At 41.5% G+C, this 24,950-nt stretch overlaps 2 protein-coding genes across 5 annotated transcripts in view; both read right to left on the bottom strand.

Moving 5' to 3' along the window:
- Positions 1–3,639: 3,639 nt before the first annotated feature.
- On the bottom strand, positions 3,640–12,846 carry gap43 (growth associated protein 43). 4 transcript variants are annotated; one of them, XM_079611161.1, is made up of 5 exons: positions 12,552–12,745; positions 11,746–11,803; positions 9,818–9,884; positions 4,920–5,454; positions 3,648–4,208 (listed from the first exon to the last, which is right to left on the bottom strand). In XM_079611161.1, the coding sequence occupies exons 3-5, from the start codon at positions 9,842–9,844 to the stop codon at positions 4,141–4,143; spliced, it is 630 nt and encodes a 209-aa protein (XP_079467287.1). In that variant the 5' UTR covers positions 9,845–9,884; positions 11,746–11,803; positions 12,552–12,745; the 3' UTR covers positions 3,648–4,140. The 4 variants fall into 4 exon arrangements, with proteins under 4 accessions (XP_079467285.1, XP_079467287.1, XP_079467286.1 ...); XM_079611160.1 differs by lacking the exon at positions 11,746–11,803 and having other exon boundaries at positions 12,552–12,846; XM_079611162.1 differs by lacking the exons at positions 11,746–11,803; positions 12,552–12,745 and adding an exon at positions 11,991–12,275.
- A 4,560-nt stretch (positions 12,847–17,406) lies between these two features.
- mpzl3 (myelin protein zero-like 3) overlaps positions 17,407–24,950 on the bottom strand; it is a 13,456-nt gene continuing 5,912 nt past the window's right edge. Inside the window, exons 3-7 of the mRNA XM_079611158.1 lie at positions 23,329–23,539; positions 21,889–22,051; positions 21,598–21,658; positions 18,284–20,422; positions 17,407–18,042 (exon numbers count right to left, since the gene is read on the bottom strand). Of these exons, the coding sequence (XP_079467284.1) occupies positions 20,351–20,422; positions 21,598–21,658; positions 21,889–22,051; positions 23,329–23,539 (507 nt within the window). The 3' untranslated portion in view covers positions 17,407–18,042; positions 18,284–20,350. The remainder of the gene's footprint in view (positions 18,043–18,283; positions 20,423–21,597; positions 21,659–21,888; positions 22,052–23,328; positions 23,540–24,950) is intronic.

Genomic DNA, 24,950 nt, shown 5'->3' with positions numbered 1-24,950 from the left:
ATCTGCAAACTCTTTTAGGAAATCAGCGTAAGGCCCTGGCGGTCTATATACAGTAGCCAAGGCTAGAGATAATAGAGATTTCTTTCTTACATCTAGGAGCGTAACATTTAGCACAAGTACTTCAAACGAATTCAACTTTTGGCCTGTTTTCTGAGTAACATTAAGAATATCTCTATAGATTGTTGCAACACCGCCGCCACGACCAATCAGACGGGGCTCATGCTTATAACCGTATCCTGGTGGAGTGGACTCATTAAGACCGAAATAATCATTTGGTTTAAGCCAGGTTTCAGTAAGACAGAGTACATCGAAGCTATTATCTGTGACCATTTAATTTACAATAACCGCCTTAGGTGTAAGCGATCTAATGTTTAGAAGACCTAGCTTTAGACATTGTTTTTGTTCACTAATATTGAGATTTTCTGGAATATCACAGATAATTAGTGAGAGCCAATCAGGATTCGTAAAGGATAGGTCATAATAATATCAGGCTAGTGTTTGATTGGATTGAATATGGTCATCTAATTGAAGAAGACGGTTTCATTTTATTTCTGGATTTCTATAAGGCCTTTGATGTGGTGGATCCTTTTATTTCTCAAACTTTGGTTTTGGTCCTAAGTTTATTGGTATTGTTGGAAAGCTTCATAGAGACAGTTCTGAAGCTCTGAATGATGATATGACTGATTATGACCCATGATATGACTGAACAGCGCCATCTGCAGGACCGCAGTAACTGTGCGGTTTACTTCACACAGTTATCACTATTAAAACACATCTCTTGAAAGCCTCAGCCGTGTTCTCACAACACTAAACACACAACAGCATCACACGACCCCTGACTCTTCTCACACTCCTCTCGGCACCGATGAAACACACTTTACATGTTTCATATGTAATGTCTAATTAATGTAACTTATTTAACACAGTTTCACAGCTAGAGATCTTGAACATGGAGTATTTTATATAACACAACACTTTTCACAAGTATTTTATAAGTACACTTTTCACAAGTATTTAATAAGTATTTTACAAGTACACTTTCCATAAGTTTTTATATAAGTACACTTTTCATAAGCTTTTACAAGTACACTTTTCATAAGTATTTTATAAGTACACGTTTCTTAAGTATTTTATAAGTACACTTTTCTTAAATATTTCTAAAGTACACTTTTCTTAAGTATTTTATAAGTACACTTTTCTTAAGTATTTTATAACTTTCCATAAGTATTTTATAAGTACACTTTTCACAAGTATTTAATAAGTATTTTACAAGTACACTTTCCATAAGTTTTTATATAAGTACACTTTTCTTAAGTATTTTATAAGTACACTTTTCTTAAGTGTTTTATAAGTACACTTTTCATAAGCATTTTATAAGTAAATTTTTCATAAGTATTTTATAAGTACACTTTTCACAAGTACACTTTCCATAAGTTTTTATATAAGTACACTTTTCACAAGTTTTTATATAAGTACACTTTTCTTAAGCATTTTATAAGTACACTTTTTATAAGTATTTTATAACTTTTCATAAGTATTTTATAAGTACACTTTTCTTAAGTATTTTATAACTTTCCATAAGTATTTTATAAGTACACTTTTCACAAGTATTTAATAAGTATTTTACAAGTACACTTTCCATAAGTTTTTATATAAGTACACTTTTCTTAAGTATTTTATAAGTACACTTTTCTTAAGTGTTTTATAAGTACACTTTTCATAAGCATTTTATAAGTACATTTTTCATGAGTATTTTATAAGTACACTTTTCACAAGTACACTTTCCATAAGTTTTTATATAAGTACACTTTTCTTAAGCATTTTATAAGTACACTTTTTATAAGTATTTTATAACTTTTCTTAAGTATTTTATAAGTACACTTTTCTTAAGTATTTTATAAGTACACTTTTCTTAAGTATTTTATAAGTACACTTTTCTTAAGCATTTTATAAGTATTTTATAACTTTTCATAAGTATTTTATAAGTACACTTTTCATAAGTATTTTATAAGTACACTTTTCTTAAGCATTTTATAAGTATTTTATAACTTGTCATAAGTATTTTATAAGTACACTTTTCTTAAGTGTTTTATAAGTACTCTTTTCTTAGGCATTTTATAAGTATTTTATAACTTTTCATAAGTGTTTTATAAGTACACTTTTCTTAAGTGTTTTATAAGTACACTTTTCATAAGTATTTTATAAGTATTTTATAACTTTTCATAAGTATTTTAAAAGTACACTTTTCACAAGTACACTTTCCATAAGTTTTTATATAAGTACACTTTTCATAAGTTTTTATATAAGTATACTTTTCTTAAGCATTTTATAAGTACACTTTTCATAAGTATTTTATAAGTATTTTATAACTTTTCATAAGTATTTTAAAAGTACACTTTTCACAAGTACACTTTCCATAAGTTTTTATATAAGTACACTTTTCATAAGTTTTTATATAAGTATACTTTTCTTAAGCATTTTATAAGTACACTTTTTATAAGTATTTTATAACTTTTCATAAGTATTTTATAAGTACACTTTTCTTAAGTATTTTATAAGTACACTTTTCTTAAGTATTTTATAAGTACACTTTTCTTAAGCATTTTATAAGTATTTTATAACTTTTCATAAGTATTTTATAAGTACACTTTTCTTAAGTGTTTTATAAGTACTCTTTTCTTAGGCATTTTATAAGTATTTTATAACTTTTCATAAGTGTTTTATAAGTACAATTTTCTTAAGTGTTTTATAAGTACACTTTTCATAAGTATTTTATAAGTACACTTTTCATAAGTATTTTATAAGTACACTTTTCTTAGGCATTTTATAAGTATTTTATAACTTTTCGTAAGTGTTTTATAAGTGCACTTTTCATAAGTATTTTATAAGTGCACTTTTCTTAAGTATTTTATAAGTGCACTTTTCTTAAGTATTTTATAAGTACACTTTTCTTAGGCATTTTATAAGTACACTTTTCTTAGGCATTTTATAAGTACACTTTTCATAAGTATTTTATAAGTACACTTTTCATAAGTATTTTATAAGTACACTTTTCTTAGGCATTTTATAAGTATTTTATAACTTTTCATAAGTGTTTTATAAGTGCACTTTTCATAAGTATTTTATAAGTGCACTTTTCTTAGGCATTTTATAAGTACACTTTTCTTAGGCATTTTATAAGTACACTTTTCATAAGTATTTTATAAGTACACTTTTCATAAGTATTTTATAAGTACACTTTTCATAAGTATTTTATAAGTACACTTTTCTTAGGCATTTTATAAGTACACTTTTCATAAGTATTTTATATGTACACTTTTCACAAGTATTTAATAAGTATTTTACAAGTACACTTTCCATAATTTTTTATATAAGTACACTTTTCATAAGCTTTTATAAGTACACTTTTCATAAGCTTTTATAAGTGCACTTTTCTTAAGTATTTTATAAGTAAACTTTTCATAAGTAATTTATAAGTACACTTTTCACTAGTATTTAACAAGTACACTTTTCATAAGCTTTTACAAGTACACTTTTCATAAGTATTTTATAAGTACACGTTTGATTAATAATCATCAACTGTAAATTAAATCGCATGTGATCCGCAGACAAACTCAGGCCGAAAGAACAAGGCACGTCGTCGATGTAATTGGCACATTTCTTTATTTTGAAAACAGACATGAAACCATTTTCCACGATTTTACTCCTTATATTCAAACTCACTTGAACAAGAAAGGCTGGCGATTTTTCTTTTTTGTTGGATTTTCTCAATTTTTAACATCAGTGCAGCAATAATCTCCAATTAAACGGTCATATAACACCACAGACATTAAAAGAAGCCACATGTATTAGTTTGTGTGTGTGTGTGTGTGTGTGTGTGTGTGAGAAGGTTCTGGTCTCTGGAGGAAGGATTCGCATGCGATGCAGACGATGGACAGAAGAGATCACTGAAGGAGAAGAAGAAGAAGAAAAGCTCAAGGTTTGTGTCCTTCGCTGACCTCAGCATCGGAAAACTCCCTCCAAATGTCAGAAAACCATTGCCACGCCAGAAAAGAGGACAAACATAAAAGCAGACTGTCTTCTTTATCAGTGAAGAGCAGTCTGTCAATCATTACTGATTTACATTTCTCTGGTCGTGTGTTAAACGTTCTCCTCTTTGCCGGCGTCTGAAACGGATTCCTCTGCTAGTTTAGAGTCTTCCACGGCCTCTGAAAAGATCACAACAAACACACTTACACACTAAACACACTTACACACCTCTGCTTGGGGTAGTGTTCATCTGCTCAACGTTAATGCTCATGAATGAGACCGAAACGGAAACTCTGGTCAGTGAAGAGCTTTCAGTCAAACCACAGAGAACTGGAATGGATTAGAATTATTGGATGGCGGTTTAACTTTTCTGTCAGTTTTGGGAAACATTTACCACAAGATCCCATTAGTTAATGCATGAACTAACAAGGAGGAATACATGCGCTACAGTATTCATTTATCTTTGCTAACATTAGTTTTAAAAAATAAAACTGAAGTATTGTTCATTGTCAGTTCTTTTTAACTAATGCAGTTGTTTGTTGAAACCTTACAGTGTTACCCAGTTTTTATATACATATGTTTATTGCAATTCAACAGCAGCCTTTATATTCATGACTAGGGTTAGGAATCGGATACTTGTTATAAAATGTACATTTTGATTCCTCTGATCGGTTAATTCATATTATAGAAGACACTAATATTCCTGCTGCCGTCTCTATAAGAACACTAATCAAAAAATCAGAAGACAGAGAAAATTCACTTGTTTTTGACTGAATAACTTCTGGAACTATATTTGTAATGTATATTTTACTGTTGAAGTGCAGTGTTATTTTACATTGGATTAAAGCGAGTGCATGGTAGGGCCCTGAGTGTTTGTGTTTCTGACGCACCTTTTTTGTCTATTTGGTCTGTTTCCTTGCTCTCGGCGGCTTCAGGCACATCGGCTTGTTTGGCTTCCTCCTGGTTCTCCTCCTTCTGTGCGTTGGCATCGTCGGTGCTCTCCGTGCTCTCGGCCTCTTTAGGCTCGACCGCTTCCTTCAGCTGCTCCTCCTGTTTAGTGGCCGTGTCTGAGGGGGTGGGGTCAGCTGCTGAAGTGGGCCGGGCTTCTGCTGAGGTGGGCGGGGCTTCTGCTGCAGCGGGCGAGTTAGGCTGCTCGGCTTCCTTGCTCTCCTCGGCTGTTTCCGTGGAAACCTCAGCCGGTTTCTCCTCAGATGGAGAGACTCGCTCCTTCTTCTCCTCTGTGGTTTCAGTAGACTCGTCCGGAGCGGCGTCGTTGTCCTCGTCTTTCTCGCCGTCTTTCATTTTTTTCCGGGTGATGTGTCCGCGGAAGCTGGCCTGGATCTTGGTGGCGGCCTTGTGGGCGTTTTCCTCCGGTTTGATTCCATCCTGCTTGATCTCCTGATCGGCCTCTTCATTCTTCTCAACCTGAGACCAGAAACACAAACACCATCAGTAACTCATCCGAGCCGCGCGCATGTACCCGTAAAGCATTCAAGCAAACGCAAGTGAACTGAAGCAAACTGTCTTTGTCACACATATGATTGAAAGATCTGAGAAAGGTTTCATCATTGGAAAGGTTTCATATTTGGCTGCAGTTTTGTGACACTGTGACAGAAATCTGTAATAGGAGAATGCATCGGTGTGCGTGTAACCCAGTGGCTGGTTTTGGTTAAGAACCTACATTTTTGTGATATAAACTTTGACATACGGCTTTGATTTTATAGCAAGTAAAAAAAAAATTATAAACTAAAATGGTTTAGTCTAGTACATTTGCTTTACAATAAACTTAAACTTTTCTTACAGAGACCAAGCAAATCATTCATGAATTATTATTTATTCAACTATTTAAGTGCATTTTTTTTAAGTGCAGAGGGGGGGGGCAGTTAACAGGTTAAACCGGGTCTTACTGTTCAGCTAGTTCAACTAACAGGATTTGCTTTTAAAACCATGATACTAGCTAAGCTGAAATAGAGAGAAAGTTCAGGTACTTTACTCAGAGAACCAAGGTTACATTGTAACCGAATGTTTTCTATTGTATTGAGACTATCTCTCCACTCTGTTCCAGATTCTATTGTACAGGAAGATTCCCAAGATGAACAGATTAACTATATACAATATTTACAATCCAGGCACCAGACGGTACCAACAGCTTAGCTTGTTACTACTCAAGACCTTACCTAATACTACTCAATACCAAGATAACAGCGCAGCTAGACCTGAAGTCCAGCTTAGATGACATGTTCATTTCTAATTGCACCCAGCACCAGCTCCCCAAAGGAGGGACTGGCTCACACATTCAGTCTATAAAACTTAGTAAAGGTGGATGGAGATGACCATGTGGCTGCGTCCCAAATCTCCTTCAGAGAGCCCATGAGGTTTCCACCCCTGGAGATGAGCGTGCCCTCAGTCCTAGCAATGGTGGTCCATTCGCCAACTGGATTGTCTCTACAACTCAATGTGAATACCTCACCTTAGATAGTGGCTTGCCACAACAAGCATACAAACCGCAAATTTTTTTCTGAATGGTGCTTCAGATAGACTGACATTGTTCTTACTGGGCAAATTGGTGACTTTGTTCCATCTCCTCATTTTCATCAGGAATAAAAAGGTATGAAGTTCAACTCATTGATTTAGGTGTAGATCAGACAGAACTTTTGGCAGAAAAGCTGGGTTTGGGTGCACTATTACCCCTGAACCCTCAGGCATAAACCTACAGCAGCTTTAATGGACTGAGAGAGCATGAAGTTCCCCCATCCGTTTTTTTTTAGCAGAGGTTATTACCAGGAGGAAGGCTGACTTTAGAGACCACGATTTCAGACTCTGCCGATTCAAGGGGCTCAAGTGGGGGTTTCTGAATTGCCATCAGGACTCGCCAGAATTGCCATCAGAATTGCCAGAAGTCCCACTGTGGTACGATATGTCTTGTATTTTGTGCTGTACATCTTAGAGCACCGTTGAGGAATTGAGAAATCAGGCTACAACAGTGCTCTGATAGTTTGTAGTTCCCCACTCGAGCCCATAAGGGTGGAGGGAGATTTGCCTGCATTCAATTATTCCTGCAGAAATTGCAGGATATCACAAGCTGTAGATGGTGAGGGGGTTCATCTTGCGTCCCTCACACCAAGATTGAAACAAACCCCACCTAAAGAAATAGGCTGCCCAAATAGAAATAGAGCACAAGGTCCTTCCAGGGTATTGACCACCCTGTCTGATAGTCCTATAGCTATTAACCCAGCCCTTTCAGGGGCCAGGCCCAGAGTTTGAGACCCCAAGTGGAGGGATGAAGACTGAGACTGTCTGTCTGGACCGGTACATGATACCCCTGAAGGCGTGCCCAGAAGTCTTGAAGTGCGAGATGGACTTCCTTCAACTCTATTGATGTGCTGACCTGCCCAGTGACTGTTCCAGCATCCCTTGATCTGTTGATAAATGGACTGCATTTATATAGCGCTTTCCCAGACCCAATGGCCACCAAAGCACTTTACATTTTGCCTCACATTCACCCATTCATACACCGACGACAATGTCAGCCATGCAAGGCACCATCCAGCTTGTCGGGAGCAGCAGGGGTTAGGTGTCTTGCTCATGGACACCTCGACACTTGGTTTGTAGACAACCTACATGAACCACTGAGCCACTGCCACCTCAACATACAAGCTGATACAAGCTGTCGAAGGTATACTGGGCCCAGCTTGCTGCCTCTTACCATTTTCATCCCACACCTCTACACAGAGTCTCCACGTAACCATCTCCTTTGTTGACCAAGGTGTCTGGGGATGTAACCCTTAGGCAGAAGAGGCATCGCTTCACAGGTTGCATATGTAAGAGGGAAAGTGGCACCACCTGCACTGTGACTGCCATTAAGCGGAGACATAATCACCAGCTGACTTTCACTTCTACTCAAAAGTGAGAGAGGCAAGCTTTCATTGCCTGCTGTCTCTCTAAAGCTAAAGTCACAATTGCTTTTCTGGAGTCTAAAATCAGAATCAAGCGCTGAGTGATTTGAGATGGCTTGCTCTTCTTCATATTAAGACCCAAGCGTTGGAGATGGTTCACAAGCATAAACACGTTGCCTGCATAATTTCTGTCTGCTCACATAGCAACCAGTCATCTAGATAATTCAAGACCCTGATACCTAGGCGACGAAGGGCTACCAGGACCGCGTCTGGGCCAAGGCAATGCCGAAGGGGAGAACTCTGAACTTGTGAATGTCCGAGGGACCAAGGCAATGCCGAAGGGGAGGACCCTAAATTTGTAGGTCCTGTCTTCGAACTGAAACCTCAGACTGCCCATGACCTTCCCAGACAGGGATCTGGAAGTAGGCATCCTTGAGATCGAGAGTGGCAAACCAATCGCTGTCGTATCCTTGGAACTGTCAGTATTTTGCATTTCAGGGGCCGAAGATATTTGTTTAGACCCCTGAGGTCCAAGATTGGGTGTAGGTCCCCATCTCGTTTAGGTATGGAGAAATAATAACATTTCTTAGATAGAACTTCTATCAATGCAAATGAAATAAGACAACTTTACACAGCAATCCTGAGAGGCTGATCACAGATCGACGCCCGACCTTAAAGTAAATGGATAACACGCTAAATAAAATATTGAGCTTCCACGTCTTGCAACAAAGTGGAGATCAAAGAAGCATTGAATTCACTATAGGTGTTTTATAGGGCACTAAATGTCTTGAAGAGTACCCACATTACCAGACCTGGAGGGTAAAATTTCCTTACATATAGGATGTGTGTCCAAGTCGAGAGATAGTCTCAAAACAATAGAGAACTGACCATTCAAGCCAAGCTGGTGAAGCTGCAAACAACATGGACTGACTGGACACATGGATCGGTTTCTAAAGCCCCGTTCACTCCAAGAACTATAACGATAACTATAACTATATTAGCATCCACACCAACACACAATATCGTTCTGATTATTATATGCTGTGGTGTAGACTTTTTTACATTTCTGAATGATTTTTAAAACTATATTGTTATAATTATTGTCGTTGGTGTGAACGAGCCTTTACAGTGAGCAGCCAAAGGAAAATCCCTTCCCATCATGCATCTGTATGTACTATTATAACTGCGTTTCCACCGCAGGAACTTTCCCCAGGAACTTTGGGCTGGTACTCTGTGTGTTTCCACCGCAGGAACCAGGCTCTAAATTAAGTTCCGGGTAAATATTTCCCCGCGGAATGTCCCTGCTTGCGAGTTAGTAAAGTTCAGGAACTTTCAGGGGTGGGACTTGGGCACTGGAACATGCTGATTGGTCGAGTTCATGCCGCATTTTGATTGGTTGATTCCACGCAGAATTTTATTTCAACTACCTTTTTTTTTTTAGATCTGATGCGGTAACAGTTGTTTGGATTGGTGACTTCAGCAACTTCAGTCTCAAGGAAAAGACTTTGTGTCCCTTTTATTTAAAAAACTTTTCATTAAAGTGAGTGATAATTATCCAGACGGATCTCAAGAATCGTGGACCGACTGTGTCCGTGTCTCCTGCAAAGTCCACGTTTCCCTTTGGGATTCACCAGACGTGATTAACGTCATCAGAGCTGGAGTTCAGTCTGAGTTCAGTCTCGTCAGGATCACACACTCATTTCACGTCAGTGTGTTTTCTGCTCGCAAACAATATCACATATAATTAGCTTGTTCATTTTATTAATCAATATCTGCATAACATGGCAAAGCTAAAAGCAAAGCAAATGTGAAGATATGAAAGAGATTGATGTCAGACCAAGAACAAAAAAAGGGAGAAATATGAATACTGAATATTAAGGGTCAATATTTACCTCGTCCATCAGGGTCCAGGCAGGCATTAGTCCACAGAGGGCCTTTTAATTTAATATTCAAATGTGTCTAATGAAAAAGAGCAAGCATAAAATGAAAGAAAATGTGTGACATATATAATGCATGACAAAAACATTCATAGAACAAACTCATAAGTAGCTTATGAAAATAGATGAAAATAGTGTAAAATCATAAATGCAAACTGAATGCATGCCAAATGAATGACAGCTAGATGAAGGCTATTTGATTCCAAAACACTTTTTCATTTCTATATGCAATCTTACTAATGCACTGCAGAGAATCATGTCCTTTCTGCATATGTATATGGATTTATTGCCCTGTGTGGATTGGGTGTGTGAGCGGTGGTTTATGCAGCATCTCTTCTCAGACTGTGTTACCCTTAATATAATAATCAATACGCATCTCTGGCTGTCAATCAGTGTCATATTTGATCTGTACAGATGTTTATTATTAATAGAAACTATAATAGTATCTCAATGATACTAAAATAAGGTTTGGACCTGTTGCTCAGGTGTGTGTGTGTGTGAGTGTGTGAGTGTGTGAGTGTGTGATGTCACCCAGAGTGAGTCATATATTCGCAGCACATATTATGGCATCATCAGCTGATCTCTGAAGGAAAGCTCGTGATTGGCTGAAGAACTGTTAGAATGAAACTAATAGACTGAGAGTTTTCTACAATAAAGCAATTATAAATGAGCTTGATCTTCAGGAGTGTGTGTGATGTGATCTGGTTGGTCATGTGATCGATGCGCAAATATGACGAAGGCTTTAACCGGTTAACTGTGAAAATACATTATCCAAACTTCATCAAAGCCTTTAAAATATGAAAAATATTGGGGGAGGAGCCAGCTAAAAGGTTATAAAGCTCCGTTTCCATGGTAACATGATGCCAGATTTAAAAATGACACTCATTTATACCTAATTTATGATGACTACTAAAGTATGCGATGGGGAAAGGGTGATAAATAAGCCTGTCACGTGTCCTGCTAGACAGCGCACAGCTCAGTCGGTAAATTGAAGAGTTATTCATTTTTCACAGGGAAAAGAGGGCGTGTCCAGTCAGGAGATTGACAGCATCATCTGGAACGAGGCCTGATCGTAACTCATCCTCACACACACACACACACACACACACACACACACACACACACACACACACACGTCTGTGAGTCACGGGTCACGTAACAGGGTTTAGTTGTTGGGTTCAAAGGTCACGCTAAAACAAAAGCCAATAAAATGACCAGTAGCGAGCCCTAGATCAGTGATCCGACAGGAATCGGTGTGTGTCCGATCAACCGGTGTCTCGTATGGAGACGCTTTCTGGCTCATAAACCTGTGGAGGAGACAGTTCACAACATCTAAAATCATCGCATTATGGGGAAATATTTCTGCATGTCAAATAAAATTATGCAGGATAATTCTGTATTAGTGAAGGGTGCCACACCTTAAATCCCCCCCCCCCCACACACACACACACACCACCCCACGCCACGACACATACACACACACACACACACACACTACACTCTCACACACACACACTCACACCACCACCCCACAACACACACCTCCCCACGACACACACACACACACCACCCACCCACCCACACACACACACACACACACACACACACACCACCCCAAGACACACACAAACAAACACACCCCACGACACACACACACACACACACACACACACACACACACACACACACACAGACACACACACACACACACACACACCACCACCACCCAAAGACACACACACACACACTCCACGACACACACACACACACACTCCACGACACACACACACACACACACACCCCATGACACAGACAGACCCACACACACCACGACACACACACACGGCACGCCTTAAAATCTTCCTGTCGCGAGTATAATTCACCTGCACTGACTCATGAATATTCACGCGCCATTATAACGCGCTGACGTCAGATCTGCACCTGATTCACAATATTCAAATAAGACTCGAGCAGAAGCGTGGGCGCGCGCGCGTGTTTCTGCAGGAGTGAGACAAGAAGAGAAGACCACACCCTTCATCTTCCTCATGTCTACACACACACACACACACACACAGTCTCGCGTCGCGTTCAGTGGAGTGTAAGAACAAAAGAGAGGCGAATGATTCACCTGCGGTAAAGACGAGTGAAGATGCTGAACACACCCGGCGAACACACACGACAGGATTCCTCAAAAGCGGCGAGGCGCGGCTCACACACACACACACGCGCACACACACACACACACACACACACACACACACACTTCTAAAGCCTTTAGAACATTAAACCTTCCATTGCTTCATAACACACTCACATTCCCGCTTGAGAGCTTAATTACATCCAACTCTCATCTCCAGAGAAATCATTACAATTCCCTCGAGACACTAATATCTGTTGAGACACACACCACACCCTAAACTCATCTCTCTCACACACTCACACTCACTCACACACACACACACACACACACACACACACACACACACACACACACACACACACACACTCTCTCACACACACACACACACACACACACACTGCAGCATGAGCATCAGATACACCTGTCTGACAGGTACAGTCCTGATTAAACACTGATCTCACGCGCTTTACAGAGAGAGAGGGTGTGTGTGTGTGTGTTCGTCCTCACACAGCTTACTGTAGCAAAAGTGAGAATAATCCAGATATTTACCGGCTTAGTTCTTCTGATACAGCACAGCATAGTCGTATCCTTTCAGCGTCTCGCTCTGTCTCTTCCTCTTCTCTGCTCTTCTCTCTCTCTCTCTCTCTCTCTCTCTCTCTCTGTCGTTCACACACACCGGCTGTATCAACAGCTGATGATTCTGATGCTTAAACTCATCACAGTTGAGCCTCAGTCACACTGTCTGTCTGTCTCCACTGCCAACAATGAGAGTAAATCCCACCCTATAAACCCCCTCCCTCACACACACACACACACACACACACATACACACGCGCGCGCCGATGAACCCGTTGCGCCCACCCCTCCCGCGGACACGCGCGCGCGGGGCCCCGCCCTGATCACACTATATACGAATGATTGAATAGCATAAATCTGTCCGCTGAGGTTCCACATATGAGCGCGCGCGCGTGTGTGTGTGTGTGTGTGTGTGTGCGTGTGTCGAATAGATCTCTAACACAGGAACAGGCCACATTAAAGGCGACATTTTACGCCCCTTTTCACCAGATGTAATATAAATCTATGGTGTCCCCAGAATGTGTGTGTGAAATTTCAGCTCAAAATACCAGATCATTTATTATTACTTGTCAAATTCGCCCCTTTTTGGACGTGAGCAAAAACGCGCCGTTTTAGTGTGTGTCGCTTTAAATGCAAATGAGTTTGGGCCAATCTGTTCGTAGCTCTGCTTCAACTGTGCGATATAGTCACGAGGAGCGACCAACATTTCTAACATGCCAGAAATTCATCCGACCATCCGACCGTGCAGATTATAAACGTGCAGATTAAGGGCCGGTAATGTTATAATAGTGCAGATTAAGGGCCGGTAATGTTATAATCGCGCAGATTAAGGGCCGGTAATGTTATAATCGTGCAGATTAAGGACCGGTAATGTTATAAACGTGCAGATTAAGGGCCGGTAATGTTATAATCGCGCAGATTAAGGGCCGGTAATGTTATAATCGCGCAGATTAAGGGCCGGTAATGTTATAAACGTGCAGATTAAGGGCCGGTAATGTTATAATAGTGCAGATTAAGGGCCGGTAATGTTATAATCGCGCAGATTAAGGGCCGGTAATGTTATAAACGTGCAGATTAAGGGCCGGTAATGTTATAATCGCGCAGATTAAGGGCCGGTAATGTTATAATCGCGCAGATTAAGGGCCGGTAATGTTATAAACGTGCAGATTAAGGGCCGGTAATGTTATAATCGCGCAGATTAAGGGCCGGTAATGTTATAATCGCGCAGATTAAGGGCCGGTAATGTTATAATCGTGCAGATTAAGGGCCGGTAATGTTATAAACGTGCAGATTAAGGGCCGGTAATGTTATAATCGTGCAGATTAAGGGCCGGTAATGTTATAATCGTGCAGATTAAGGGCCGGTAATGTTATAAACGTGCAGATTAAGGGCCGGTAATGTTATAAACGTGCAGATTAAGGGCCGGTAATGTTATAAACGTGCAGATTAAAGGCCGGTAATGTTATAATCGCGCAGATTAAGGGCCGGTAATTTTATAAACGTGCAGATTAAGGGCCGGTAATGTTATAATCGTGCAGATTAAAGGCCGGTAATGTTATAATCGTGCAGATTAAGGGCCGGTAATGTTATAAACGTGCAGATTAAGGGCCGGTAATGTTATAAACGTGCAGATTAAGGGCCGGTAATGTTATAATCGTGCAGATTAAAGGCCGGTAATGTTATAATCGTGCAGATTAAGGGCCGGTAATGTTATAATAGTGCAGATTAAGGGCCGGTAATGTTATAATCGTGCAGATTAAGGGCCGGTAATGTTATAAACGTGCAGATTAAGGGCCGGTAATGTTATAAACGTTTAGATTAAGGGCCGGTAATGTTATAATAGTGCAGATTAAGGGCCGGTAATGTTATAAACGTTTAGATTAAGGGCCGGTAATGTTATAATAGTGCAGATTAAGGGCCGGTACTGTTATAAACGTGCAGATTAAGGGCCGGTAATGTTATAATCGTGCAGATTAAGGGCCGGTAATGTTATAATCGTGCAGATTAAGGGCCGGTAATGTTATAAACGTGCAGATTAAGGGCCGGTAATGTTATAAACGTGCAGATTAAGGGCCGGTAATGTTATAAACGTGCAGATTAAAGGCCGGTAATGTTATAATCGCGCAGATTAAGGGCCGGTAATTTTATAAACGTGCAGATTAAGGGCCGATAATGTTATAAACGTGCAGATTAAAGGCCGGTAATGTTATAATCGCGCAGATTAAGGGCCGGTAATTTTATAAACGTGCAGATTAAAGGCCGGTAATGTTATAATCGCGCAGATTAAGGGCCGGTAATTTTATAATCGTGCAGATTAAGGGCCGGTAATGTTATAAACGTGCAGATTAAAGGCCGGTAATGTTATAATCGCGCAGATTAAGGGCCGGTAATTTTATAAACGTGCAGATTAAGGGCCGGTAATGTTATAATCGCGCAGATTAAGGGCCGGTAATGTTATAATCGTGCAGATTAAGGGCCGGTAATGTTATAAACGTGCAGATTAAAGGCCGGTAATGTTATAATCGCGCAGATTAAGGGCCGGTAATGTTATAATCGTGCAGATTAAAGGCCGGTAATGTTATAAACGTGCAGATTAAGGGCCGGTAATGTTATAAACGTGCAGATTAAGGGCCGGTAATGTTATAATCGTGCAGATTAAAGGCCGGTAATGTTATAATCGTGCAGATTAAGGGCCGGTAATGTTATAATAGTGCAGATTAAGGGCCGGTAATGTTATAATCGTGCAGATTAAGGGCCGGTAATGTTATAATCGTGCAGATTAAGGGCCGGTAATGTTATAATCGTGCAGATTAAGGGCCGGTAATGTTATAATCGTGCAGGTTAAGGGCCGGTAATGTTATAATCGTGCAGATTAAGGGCCGGTAATGTTATAATCGCGCAGATTAAGGGCCGGCAATGTTATAAACGTGCAGATTAAGGGCCGGTAATGTTATAATAGTGCAGATTAAGGGCCGGTAATGTTATAATCGCGCAGATTAAGGGCCGGTAATGTTATAATAGTGCAGATTAAGGGCCGGTAATGTTATAATCGCGCAGATTAAAGGCCGGTAATGTTATAAACGTGCAGATTAAGGGCCGGTAATGTTATAATCGTGCAGATTAAGGGCCGTAATGTTATAAACGTGCAGATTAAGGGCCGGTAATGTTATAATCGTGCAGATTAAGGGCCGATAATGTTATAAACGTGCAGATTAAGGGCCGGTAATGTTATAATCGTGCAGATTAAGGGCCGTAATGTTATAAACGTGCAGATTAAGGGCCGGTAATGTTATAATCGTGCAGATTAAGGGCCGTAATGTTATAAACGTGCAGATTAAGGGCCGGTAATGTTATAATCGTGCAGATTAAGGGCCGGTAATGTTATAAACGTGCAGATTAAGGGCCGGTAATGTTATAATCGTGCAGATTAAGGGCCGGTAATGTTATAATCGTGCAGATTAAGGGCCGATAATGTTATAAACGGGCAGATTAAGGGCCGGTAATGTTATAATCGTGCAGATTAAGGGCCGGTAATGTTGTAATCGTGCAGATTAAGGGCCGGTAATGTTATAATCGTGCAGATTAAGGGCCGGTAATGTTGTAATCGTGCAGATTAAGGGCCGGTAATGTTATAATCGTGCAGATTAAGGGCCGGTAATGTTATAAACGTGCAGATTAAGGGCCGGTAATGTTATAAACGTGCAGATTAAGGGCCGGTAATGTTATAAACGTGCAGATTAAGGGCCGGTAATGTTATAATCGTGCAGATTAAGGGCCGATAATGTTATAAACGGGCAGATTAAGGGCCGGTAATGTTGTAATCGTGCAGATTAAGGGCCGGTAATGTTATAATCGCGCAGATTAAGGGCCGGTAATGTTATAAACGTGCAGATTAAGGGCCGGTAATGTTATAAACGTGCAGATTAAGGGCCTGTAATGTTATAATCGTGCAGATTAAGGGCCGGTAATTAACTTTTCATGTTTTCTGGTTTGGTAGAAGCACCGGGACCCGATTATAGCACTTGCACACGTGATAAATCAGAGTTTCATGATATGTTCCCTTTAAGGCTGCTGTTCCCATGGTAACGGCTGTAAAATGATGCCCATGTGTTCTCGTCCCAGTTTGTGTGTGTGTGTGTGTGTGTGTGTCTGTGTCTGTGTCTGTGTCTGTGTCTGTGTGTGTGTGTGTGTGTGTGTGTGTGTGTGTGTGTGTGTGTGTGTGTGTGTGTGTGTGTGTGTGTGTGTGTGTGTGTGTGTTCGGGTCCCAGAGGCCGGTTCCTGAGGGACCCTTTCTGACCCATTAGCAGGACATCTCCATCAGAACCGCACGACTCTTAGTGTGTAAAACATCTTCTGTGTCTGTGAAGGTCAAAACACACACAGCTGCTCTCAAACACACACCTTTCCTTCGCATGTTCACTGCCAGAATATGTACATCACTGAAAGAAGTACAAATAATCTGTAACACATTGAACTAAACATGATTTTTCATTATCACCACACTACAGCGATGTTATTACGTTTCCAATTTTCCAAACAGAAAATAAATACATAAAATGTTACAACTCCCTTTCTGGTAGACATTTATAAATGATTTATTATTGTGTATATTCAATTCATGTTCCTGGTAATCTTGAATCAGAATATCAACTTCTCTTCTCTGATGATGTGGGCGGGGCAACCTGTCACTCACATGAGATCAGCCAATAGCAAACCACCACCATCCAATCAACTCCCCCCAGACACACTCAAGCCCCGCCCACATGTGTTCTTGTTCTGAAGCGCTTCTCTCGATATACGGCACAATAGAGGAGAGGAGACCAACTTTAAACAGTATTTTCTTACAAAAACATTTATTTCTAAACAGCTTTATACTACACAGAGTGTTTCATAGCAGCTTCACGGTAATAAACAGGAAAATAACTGTACAACTCATCAATTATAGAAGAGAGAAACTCTCATTGAGAGAAATCAATCGGGAGCATTGAGTCAGCTAGTCTTCAGCCATGTTGGATCTCAGTTGATCAGGAACACCATCGGCACACAATCCTGCCGTGATTCTACAGGTCTACATCTAAACAGCGGGATCTGTCCCTAAAGCTGGCGTCAGAGGTCAGAGGTCATCCCTGAACTAAAGGTCATCTTGACTTCTGGCTGTATGACCTGTCTGACGTTCTCTCTTGTGTGGAACCAGACATCAATGAGAGTCGATGGGGTCCAATGCTGTTCGTTTCCCAATGTTCTTCTAAATCTTCTCTTGTGTTCGGCGGAGGATAGGAACTCGTACAGGTTTGAAGGACATCCGTAGATGATCATGTTTGAGTGAATCATGCCTGATCTCAGCAATCCTCTGGAAAACTGCTTAGAAACGACTCAACAAATGAGCCGGTGTTATCCTGAGGGACTCGACACTGCGGAACATCACCAGACGTCCACTACAGAGAAGACATCCAAGGCCCCTATTCTATGATGACACAGTGCACATTAACATCATATTCAGTGATAAACACGGGCCAAGTGCAGAAACCGTCCTCCACGCTGACAGAACGTACAGCGTCAGACGTAAGAATGTGTTTCAGGAGTTCAGTGTTTCTGCGAGGCTCATGGCTTTACTGCATTTGCATTTTGCTGATTCGGATCTTGTGTGTGTGTGTGAGTGTGTGTGTGTGTGTGTGTGTGTGTGTGTGTGTGTGTGTGTGTGATACCTTCAGTCTGCATCAGACGCCTTACAACGACTGCACCTCCACCCCCGATCAGGCTGGCAACTGTTGCCACGGCAACCACACGGAAACGGCATCCTCTGACTCCAGCTGATGGTGAAACTCCATCCATCTCTCCCTCCTAATGTGTGTGTGTGTGTTCACTGGACCTCACGGACACCGCTGAATCCCATGCATCTCCGCTGATGCGCCGTCTCCATGGCAACAGGCCAGAGCGACATCCAGAGCGGATGACTAACACACACACACACACACACACTCGTGCTGATGCATTAGAGACTCACTCTGGGCTGTAAGATATCAGTCACAGCATAAAACAAACTCCTCAAAATGCTTTTACACACACACAGTTCATATGCACTGATGTTTTTTTAGGAAAATGGCTTGAGATGCATCATAACCAATCATAAACGGTCCACATTCAAAAAAACTATTAAACCATAAGCAGCATTCTTCTGATCATAGGTTTATATTGTAATTGAAATATGCACTGCATTAACCGTGCTTGCATTTTAATGCATTGTATTTTTACTTTTAAATGTACAATAAATGCTTGCTCCATTTCTGTAAATCCATTTTTCTGAATGAATGGCACTCAGCCGTTGCTCTAGTGTCCGTCGACAGCCGCGTGCGCCCCTGCTGGTGAAGAGCCGAACTGCAGATGCAGATTATGAATCGGTGATCTATTGATATTCCTGCAGTTCCCAGATGGCAAATATTGACTTTTCTGTCGAATTTGAACCACAGAATTTGTGGAAGTGAAATAAAACGGCCTGAAAATGAGGTCGTATTTTTATATTTTGGAAGTGAAATCTGAAAGGTGAATATGCATTTTGGAATTTTTAATAATGAAAATGTGTGGGAAATGTTTTGATATTGAAATATTCACAGCTTAAATATTCAACTATGTTAAATTTCAGCCCATAAAAATGCAAGCCCTAAAAATAAAAAGCTTTAAAATGCAAGCACAGGTTTATGCAATGCATGTTTATTTAAATTAGTGCAATTCAACACGCTTTTTCTGTTTCAAAGATATTTGGCATTACTTTACTTCCATACCATCTCCAGAACCATAGAAGAACAATGTTTGGTTCCCGCACAGGTCCTGAAGAGTGAAGCCGAAGCGTCGAGCGCCCCCCGCTGGCTGGCTGTGGTATAGCTCCACCCTCTCCATGTAAGCCAATGGGACGCGAGCCACACTACAAAATCCAATCACACTTCAAATCATTTTTCCTAAGATGGTGTCTTTGACTTTAGGTAGTTCACGTGATGAGTTGGGGACGTGAACTCAATATAGTGTATACAGGCCTCCTCTCGTGCTGACTGGATAGATCATGTGGACATGTTCCTCTCATACTTTCTTAATAAAACATCAGATGTGAGTTTAATGTAAATATCATTTATTCATAATTTGTATATTTTTTTATGCTGTAATACATTTGACCTCAAGCTTCAGCAAATACAGTGAAACTGCACCGTTCAGGGAGTTAAAAACGGCAGTCACAGATATTACAGTGTGGAAATTAACATATTCATAATCTAGTATTAACCGAAAGCTTTTTCTTTAATCAGACAGCAGAAACTGGCAGTGACGTATGCTAATGCTGTTCTATGAAGTTTTATGTGAATTATAAAAAATAATTAGTTCATAAAAAATAGTTAATTATGTTAAAGTGCATATTAAATCTAAACAAAATATTTGTACAAAGGTCAGGGTGAAAAAGGTACAACATGCAGGATCTCAGGAAACAGAATCAGCCAATCAGATCACTCGGATCTCTCATGTGACCCGCCTAAAGACCCTCACACACTCCGGTTCCTGGACTCGGCGCTGATGTAGATTCATTGATATCAAATTTTCTCATCTTTTATAGTCATTTAATTCATAGATTACAGTAACAGTCCATCGCTATAAATAACAGAAATCACCCTCAAAACAGGAAGTGTCATCAGTAGACGACGTCTGGGTTTATCAAACTTTATCCATGCAAGCAGCGCGCACGCACACACGCACACACACACACACACACACACACACACACACACACACACCTAACACTGTGACTCGGTGAAGGTGAGTTCGTGCGGTTTCTCTTGCATGTAGTCGTCCTCATATTCATATCCCTGAAACAAACACCAGTCCGCTTTAGATGATACAGATTGATAAGAAAACAGGAAAATAATAGAATCAATGATGCAAACTTCATTAGATATGAGAAAAATTCAAATTCATCTGTAAAGCAGCTCCAAAAACACAACAGTCATAATTCAGATCAATCCAGTTCAGTTCAGAAACTGTGTGTGTGTGTGTGTGTAGCTGTGTGTGTGTGTGTGTGTGTAGCTGTGTGTGTGTGTAGCTGTGTGTGTGTGTGTGTGTGTAGCTGTGTAGCTGTGTGTGTGTGTGTAGCTGTGTGTGTAGCTGTGTGTGTGCGTGTGTGTAGCTGTGTGTGTGTGTGTGTAGCTGTGTGTGTAGCTGTGTGTGTGTGTGTAGCTGTGTGTGTGTGTGTGTAGCTGTGTGTGTAGCTGTGTGTGTGTAGCTGCGCATGTAGCTGCGCGTGTAGCTGCGTGTGTAGCTGTGTGTGTGTGTGTGTAGCTGTGTGTGTGTAGCTGCGTGTGTGTGTAGCTGTGTGTGTGTGTGTGTAGCTGTGTGTGTAGCTGCGTGTGTAGCTGCGTGTGTAGCTGTGTGTGTGTGTGTAGCTGTGTGTGTAGCTGTGTGTGTGTGTGTAGCTGTGTGTGTAGCTGTGTGTGTAGCTGTGTGTGTGTGTGTAGCTGTGTGTGTGTGTGTGTAGCTGTGTGAGTAGCTGTGTGAGTAGCTGTGTGTAGCTGTGTGTGTAGCTGTGTGTGTAGCTGCGTGTGTAGCTGTGTGTGTAGCTGCGTGTGTGTGTGTGTGTGTAGCTGTGTGTGTGTGTAGCTGTGTGTGTGTGTGTAGCTGTGTGTGTGTGTGTAGCTGTGTGTGTGTGTGTAGCTGTGTGTGTGTGTGTGTAGCTGTGTGTGTAGCTGTGTGTAGCTGTGTGTGTAGCTGTGTGTGTGTTTACATCCAAAGTTGCGAATGTAACTTGTGTGTAGAACTGGACTATGGCAGAACACACACTATAATCATCACTCCTGGAGCAGAATATCAGTAATCTGAGAACGCGCGAGTGTTTTGTAGAGTTTATGCGCATCTTGCCGTTTCCATCCAGCGTTTTTTGAAGCGATATCCCAAAATTCACATAAAAATATGTGGAAGCGGCTCATCAACTATAAAACCGGTTCTATAACGCTGTAAGTAAAGTGTGCGCACGGCCGACGGGGATTACCTTAAAGTAACAGCAGCACATGGAGCTCTTCTTCTGCTGCGGGGCCAACGAGTACTCCTCACTGCGAGACACACACACACTCGTCAGAAACACACACTCGTCAGACACACACACTCGTCAGACACACACACTCGTCAGACACACACACTCGTCAGACACACACACTCGTCAGACACACACACTCGTCAGACACACACACTCGTCAGACACACACACTCGTCAGTCACACACACTCGTCAGACACAGCACTGCGCTCCTCGGACAGCACTGGTTCAGGCACTGGTTTCTTACGCGGCGAGCTCCTCGATGGGTGAGTGATGGGTCGCGCCGGGATTCTGGGACTCGGAGGAACACGGACACAGGATCCGAGCCAGCAGGAGGAGCGTGATGAGTCCTGACGGGAGCAGAACAAACACCAGCAGCACGCCCACATCTGTGAACGCCAGAGACCCTCCTGACACACACACACACACACGTGAGGAAACGGGAGAGCAACGATTCCCAGAGAAAACAACTCATCAAACGCAAGTCACTTTGGATTCCATGTACTGTATAAAACGTGTTTAATGAGCCGCAGGTTTATTAGGCTACTGTCACTTTAAATCCCCCTGTGGTGAAATACAGCTTTTAATGTTGTTATATGTATATGTGGTGTTTTTAATCTGCTTTAAAGTGGACATATCATGAAAATCGGACTTATCCCGTGTGTAAGTGCAATAATCGGGTCCCGGTGCTTCTACCAACACAGAAAACATGAGAAGTGAAACCCAGTCACTGTTCTGGCGAGCCTTTCTCTGCAAACATGACAAAAAATAAGCCAATCAGATTTCACTCCCCTTCTGACGAATGAAGAGGATCTTATTATAATATTACCGGCCCTTAACCGTTTATAACATTACTCTGGGATTCTGGATGAGTGAGATCGGCCGGTTCTGTTATTGCCGGAGTTTCTGAAGCTCGTGTAAAGGCTCCGCCCTCTTCTGAAGGGAGGCGGAGCTCATTTACATTTAAAGAAACACACAAAAAAATGTTTTGCTCACAGCCAAAAAGGGGCAAATATGACAAGATATAATAAATTATCTGGTATTTTGAGCTGAAATTTCACACACACATTCTGGGGACGCCATAGATTTATATTACATCTGGTGAAAAGGAGTGTAATATGTCGTCTTTAACACACACCATGTGTAAGTTCATAAGTGGACAGCATTGCTGAGTATTTTCTGCTTAAAACTGCAGTGAACCAAAGACAGTCTCAAACACAAAATCAGATCAACGTGTGATCGTCCACCAGTGGATCTCTGAGTGAGTGAGTGAGTGGAGGCGGGGCTCATTTGCATTGAACCGCGCATACTAAATGAGGCAAGAGTGTCGAGTTACATTCAATATATTTTAAGGCATGACCCAATTTCTTTCAAGGAAAAAACTTTTAAATATGTAATTTTAGTGATCAAAGATGAGTTTTAAGGGATACGATTATTGACTAGAGGGACTTTAAATACACAGAACAATGAGTAGATAATTAACAGCAGGTAATGACGGTTCTATAACAACTAATATGACAAGGAGAGACAGAAACAGGAAATCATGAGAACAAAAGACACTTCCACATAAACATCCACACAGTTCTGAACAAACGTTCTTCCAGTAATGTTAATAGAACGTTAATAGAACGTCGGGGGGGTTGCGTACGGCACAGGTGTAGGTGTGTGTGTGTGTGTGTGTGCTCACTCTGTGGCGTGACGCTCAGCACGGTCTGGGCCGGGCTGCCCTGCACGTCGGGGGGGTTGCGTACGGCACAGGTGTAGGTGCCGTTGTCGGTCAGCGAGGCGTTCAGGAGCTGGATGGAGGCGTCTCCACCGGACGGGCTGCCCAGCCACTTCACACGGTCCTTAAAATAATCCTCCAGCGGCGGGTACGCCTGGGACGAGAAGTGGAAGAACTACAGAGAAACACACAAAAGATGAGGTTACTGCAGTCAATGGACAGAGATCAGACCTTTACCAGACCATCCTAAACCCCAGCGGAAGTATATCAGTGATCAATATCAATATAAAAGCCTTCCTTCCGCTGGAGAAAATAGTCCCTGACCGTGAACAGCACCAGAAGTGACACAAATTATTTCTCCACTAGATGGCGCCAGAGACTCTTCATAAGTGTGTGAGTCAGTCAGTAGACAAGATGCCGTTCGATTGCAGAGCGCAAGTTTCTGGATGGCACATTAGTCTGAAGTAATGAGTTCAGGTACAGGGGAGCAGTGCCAGTGGTGTTCTGTAGGCAAACGTCAGTGACTTGAGTTTGATCCGAGCGGCAACCGGCAACCAGCAACCAGCAACCAGTGCAGTTTCGTGAGGAGAGGAGTGACGTGTGCTCTCTTCGGCTCGTTGAAGACACTCTAGCTGCAGCTTCTGGATCAGTTGCAGAGGTTAGACAGAGCAAGCTGGGAGACCGGCCAGGAGAGCATTACAATAGTCCAGTCTGGATAGAGCAAGCGCCTGAACAAGGAGTTGTGTAGCATGCTCTGATAGGAAGGGCCTGATCCTCCTAATGTTGTACAAGGCAAATCTGCATGACCGGGCAGTGCTAGCGATGTGGTCTGTGAAGATCAATTGATCATCAATTACAACTCCAAGGTTCCTGGCTGATCTTGATGGAGTTATGGATGAAGAGCCTAGCTGAATGGTGAAGTTGTGATTAAGTGCTGGGTTAGCCGGGATTACGAGTATCTCTGTCTTCGCAAGGTTGAGTTGAAGGTGGTGGTCCTTCATCCAGCCAGAGATGTCTGTCAGTCAGGCTGAGATGCGAGCGGCTACCGTCGGATCATCCGGCTGGAATGAGAGGTAGAGTTGTGTGTCATCAGCGTAGCAGTGATAGGAGAAGCCATGTTTCTGAATCACAGATCCTAGTGATGTCATGTAGATGGAGAAGAGAAGCTGTCCCAGCACTGAGCCCTGAGGCACTCCAGGAGCTAGATGTAGGGTCTTAGACACCTCACCTCACCCCTCCATGACACCCTAAAGGACCTACCCGTGAGATAAGACCTGAACCACTGGAGTGCAGTTCCCGAGATGCCCTTCCTCTTTAGGATTGACAGGAGGATCTGGTGGTTAACTGTGTCAAAGGCAGCAGATCCAGCAGGATGAGAACTGAGAACACTTCAGTGCTTTCTAATATAAATAATTATATAAATAATTATCAGTAACAACCAAAATGTTGATATCTATGCATCCCTACTGAAACACATCAGTGTTCTCCTGCAGGAGTGTGTGTGCCGAGTGAGTCCTGCAGGAGTGTGTGTGTGTGCTGAGTGAGTCCTGCAGGAGTGTGTGTGCTGAGGGAGTCCTGCAGGAGTG

Source organism: Phoxinus phoxinus, assembly GCF_949152265.1.
Source record: "Phoxinus phoxinus genome assembly, chromosome: 4".
Classification (NCBI taxonomy): Eukaryota; Metazoa; Chordata; class Actinopteri; order Cypriniformes; family Leuciscidae; genus Phoxinus; species Phoxinus phoxinus.
Note: the sequence above shows the minus strand (reverse complement) of the source record. Positions and strands in the feature narration are given on the sequence as shown.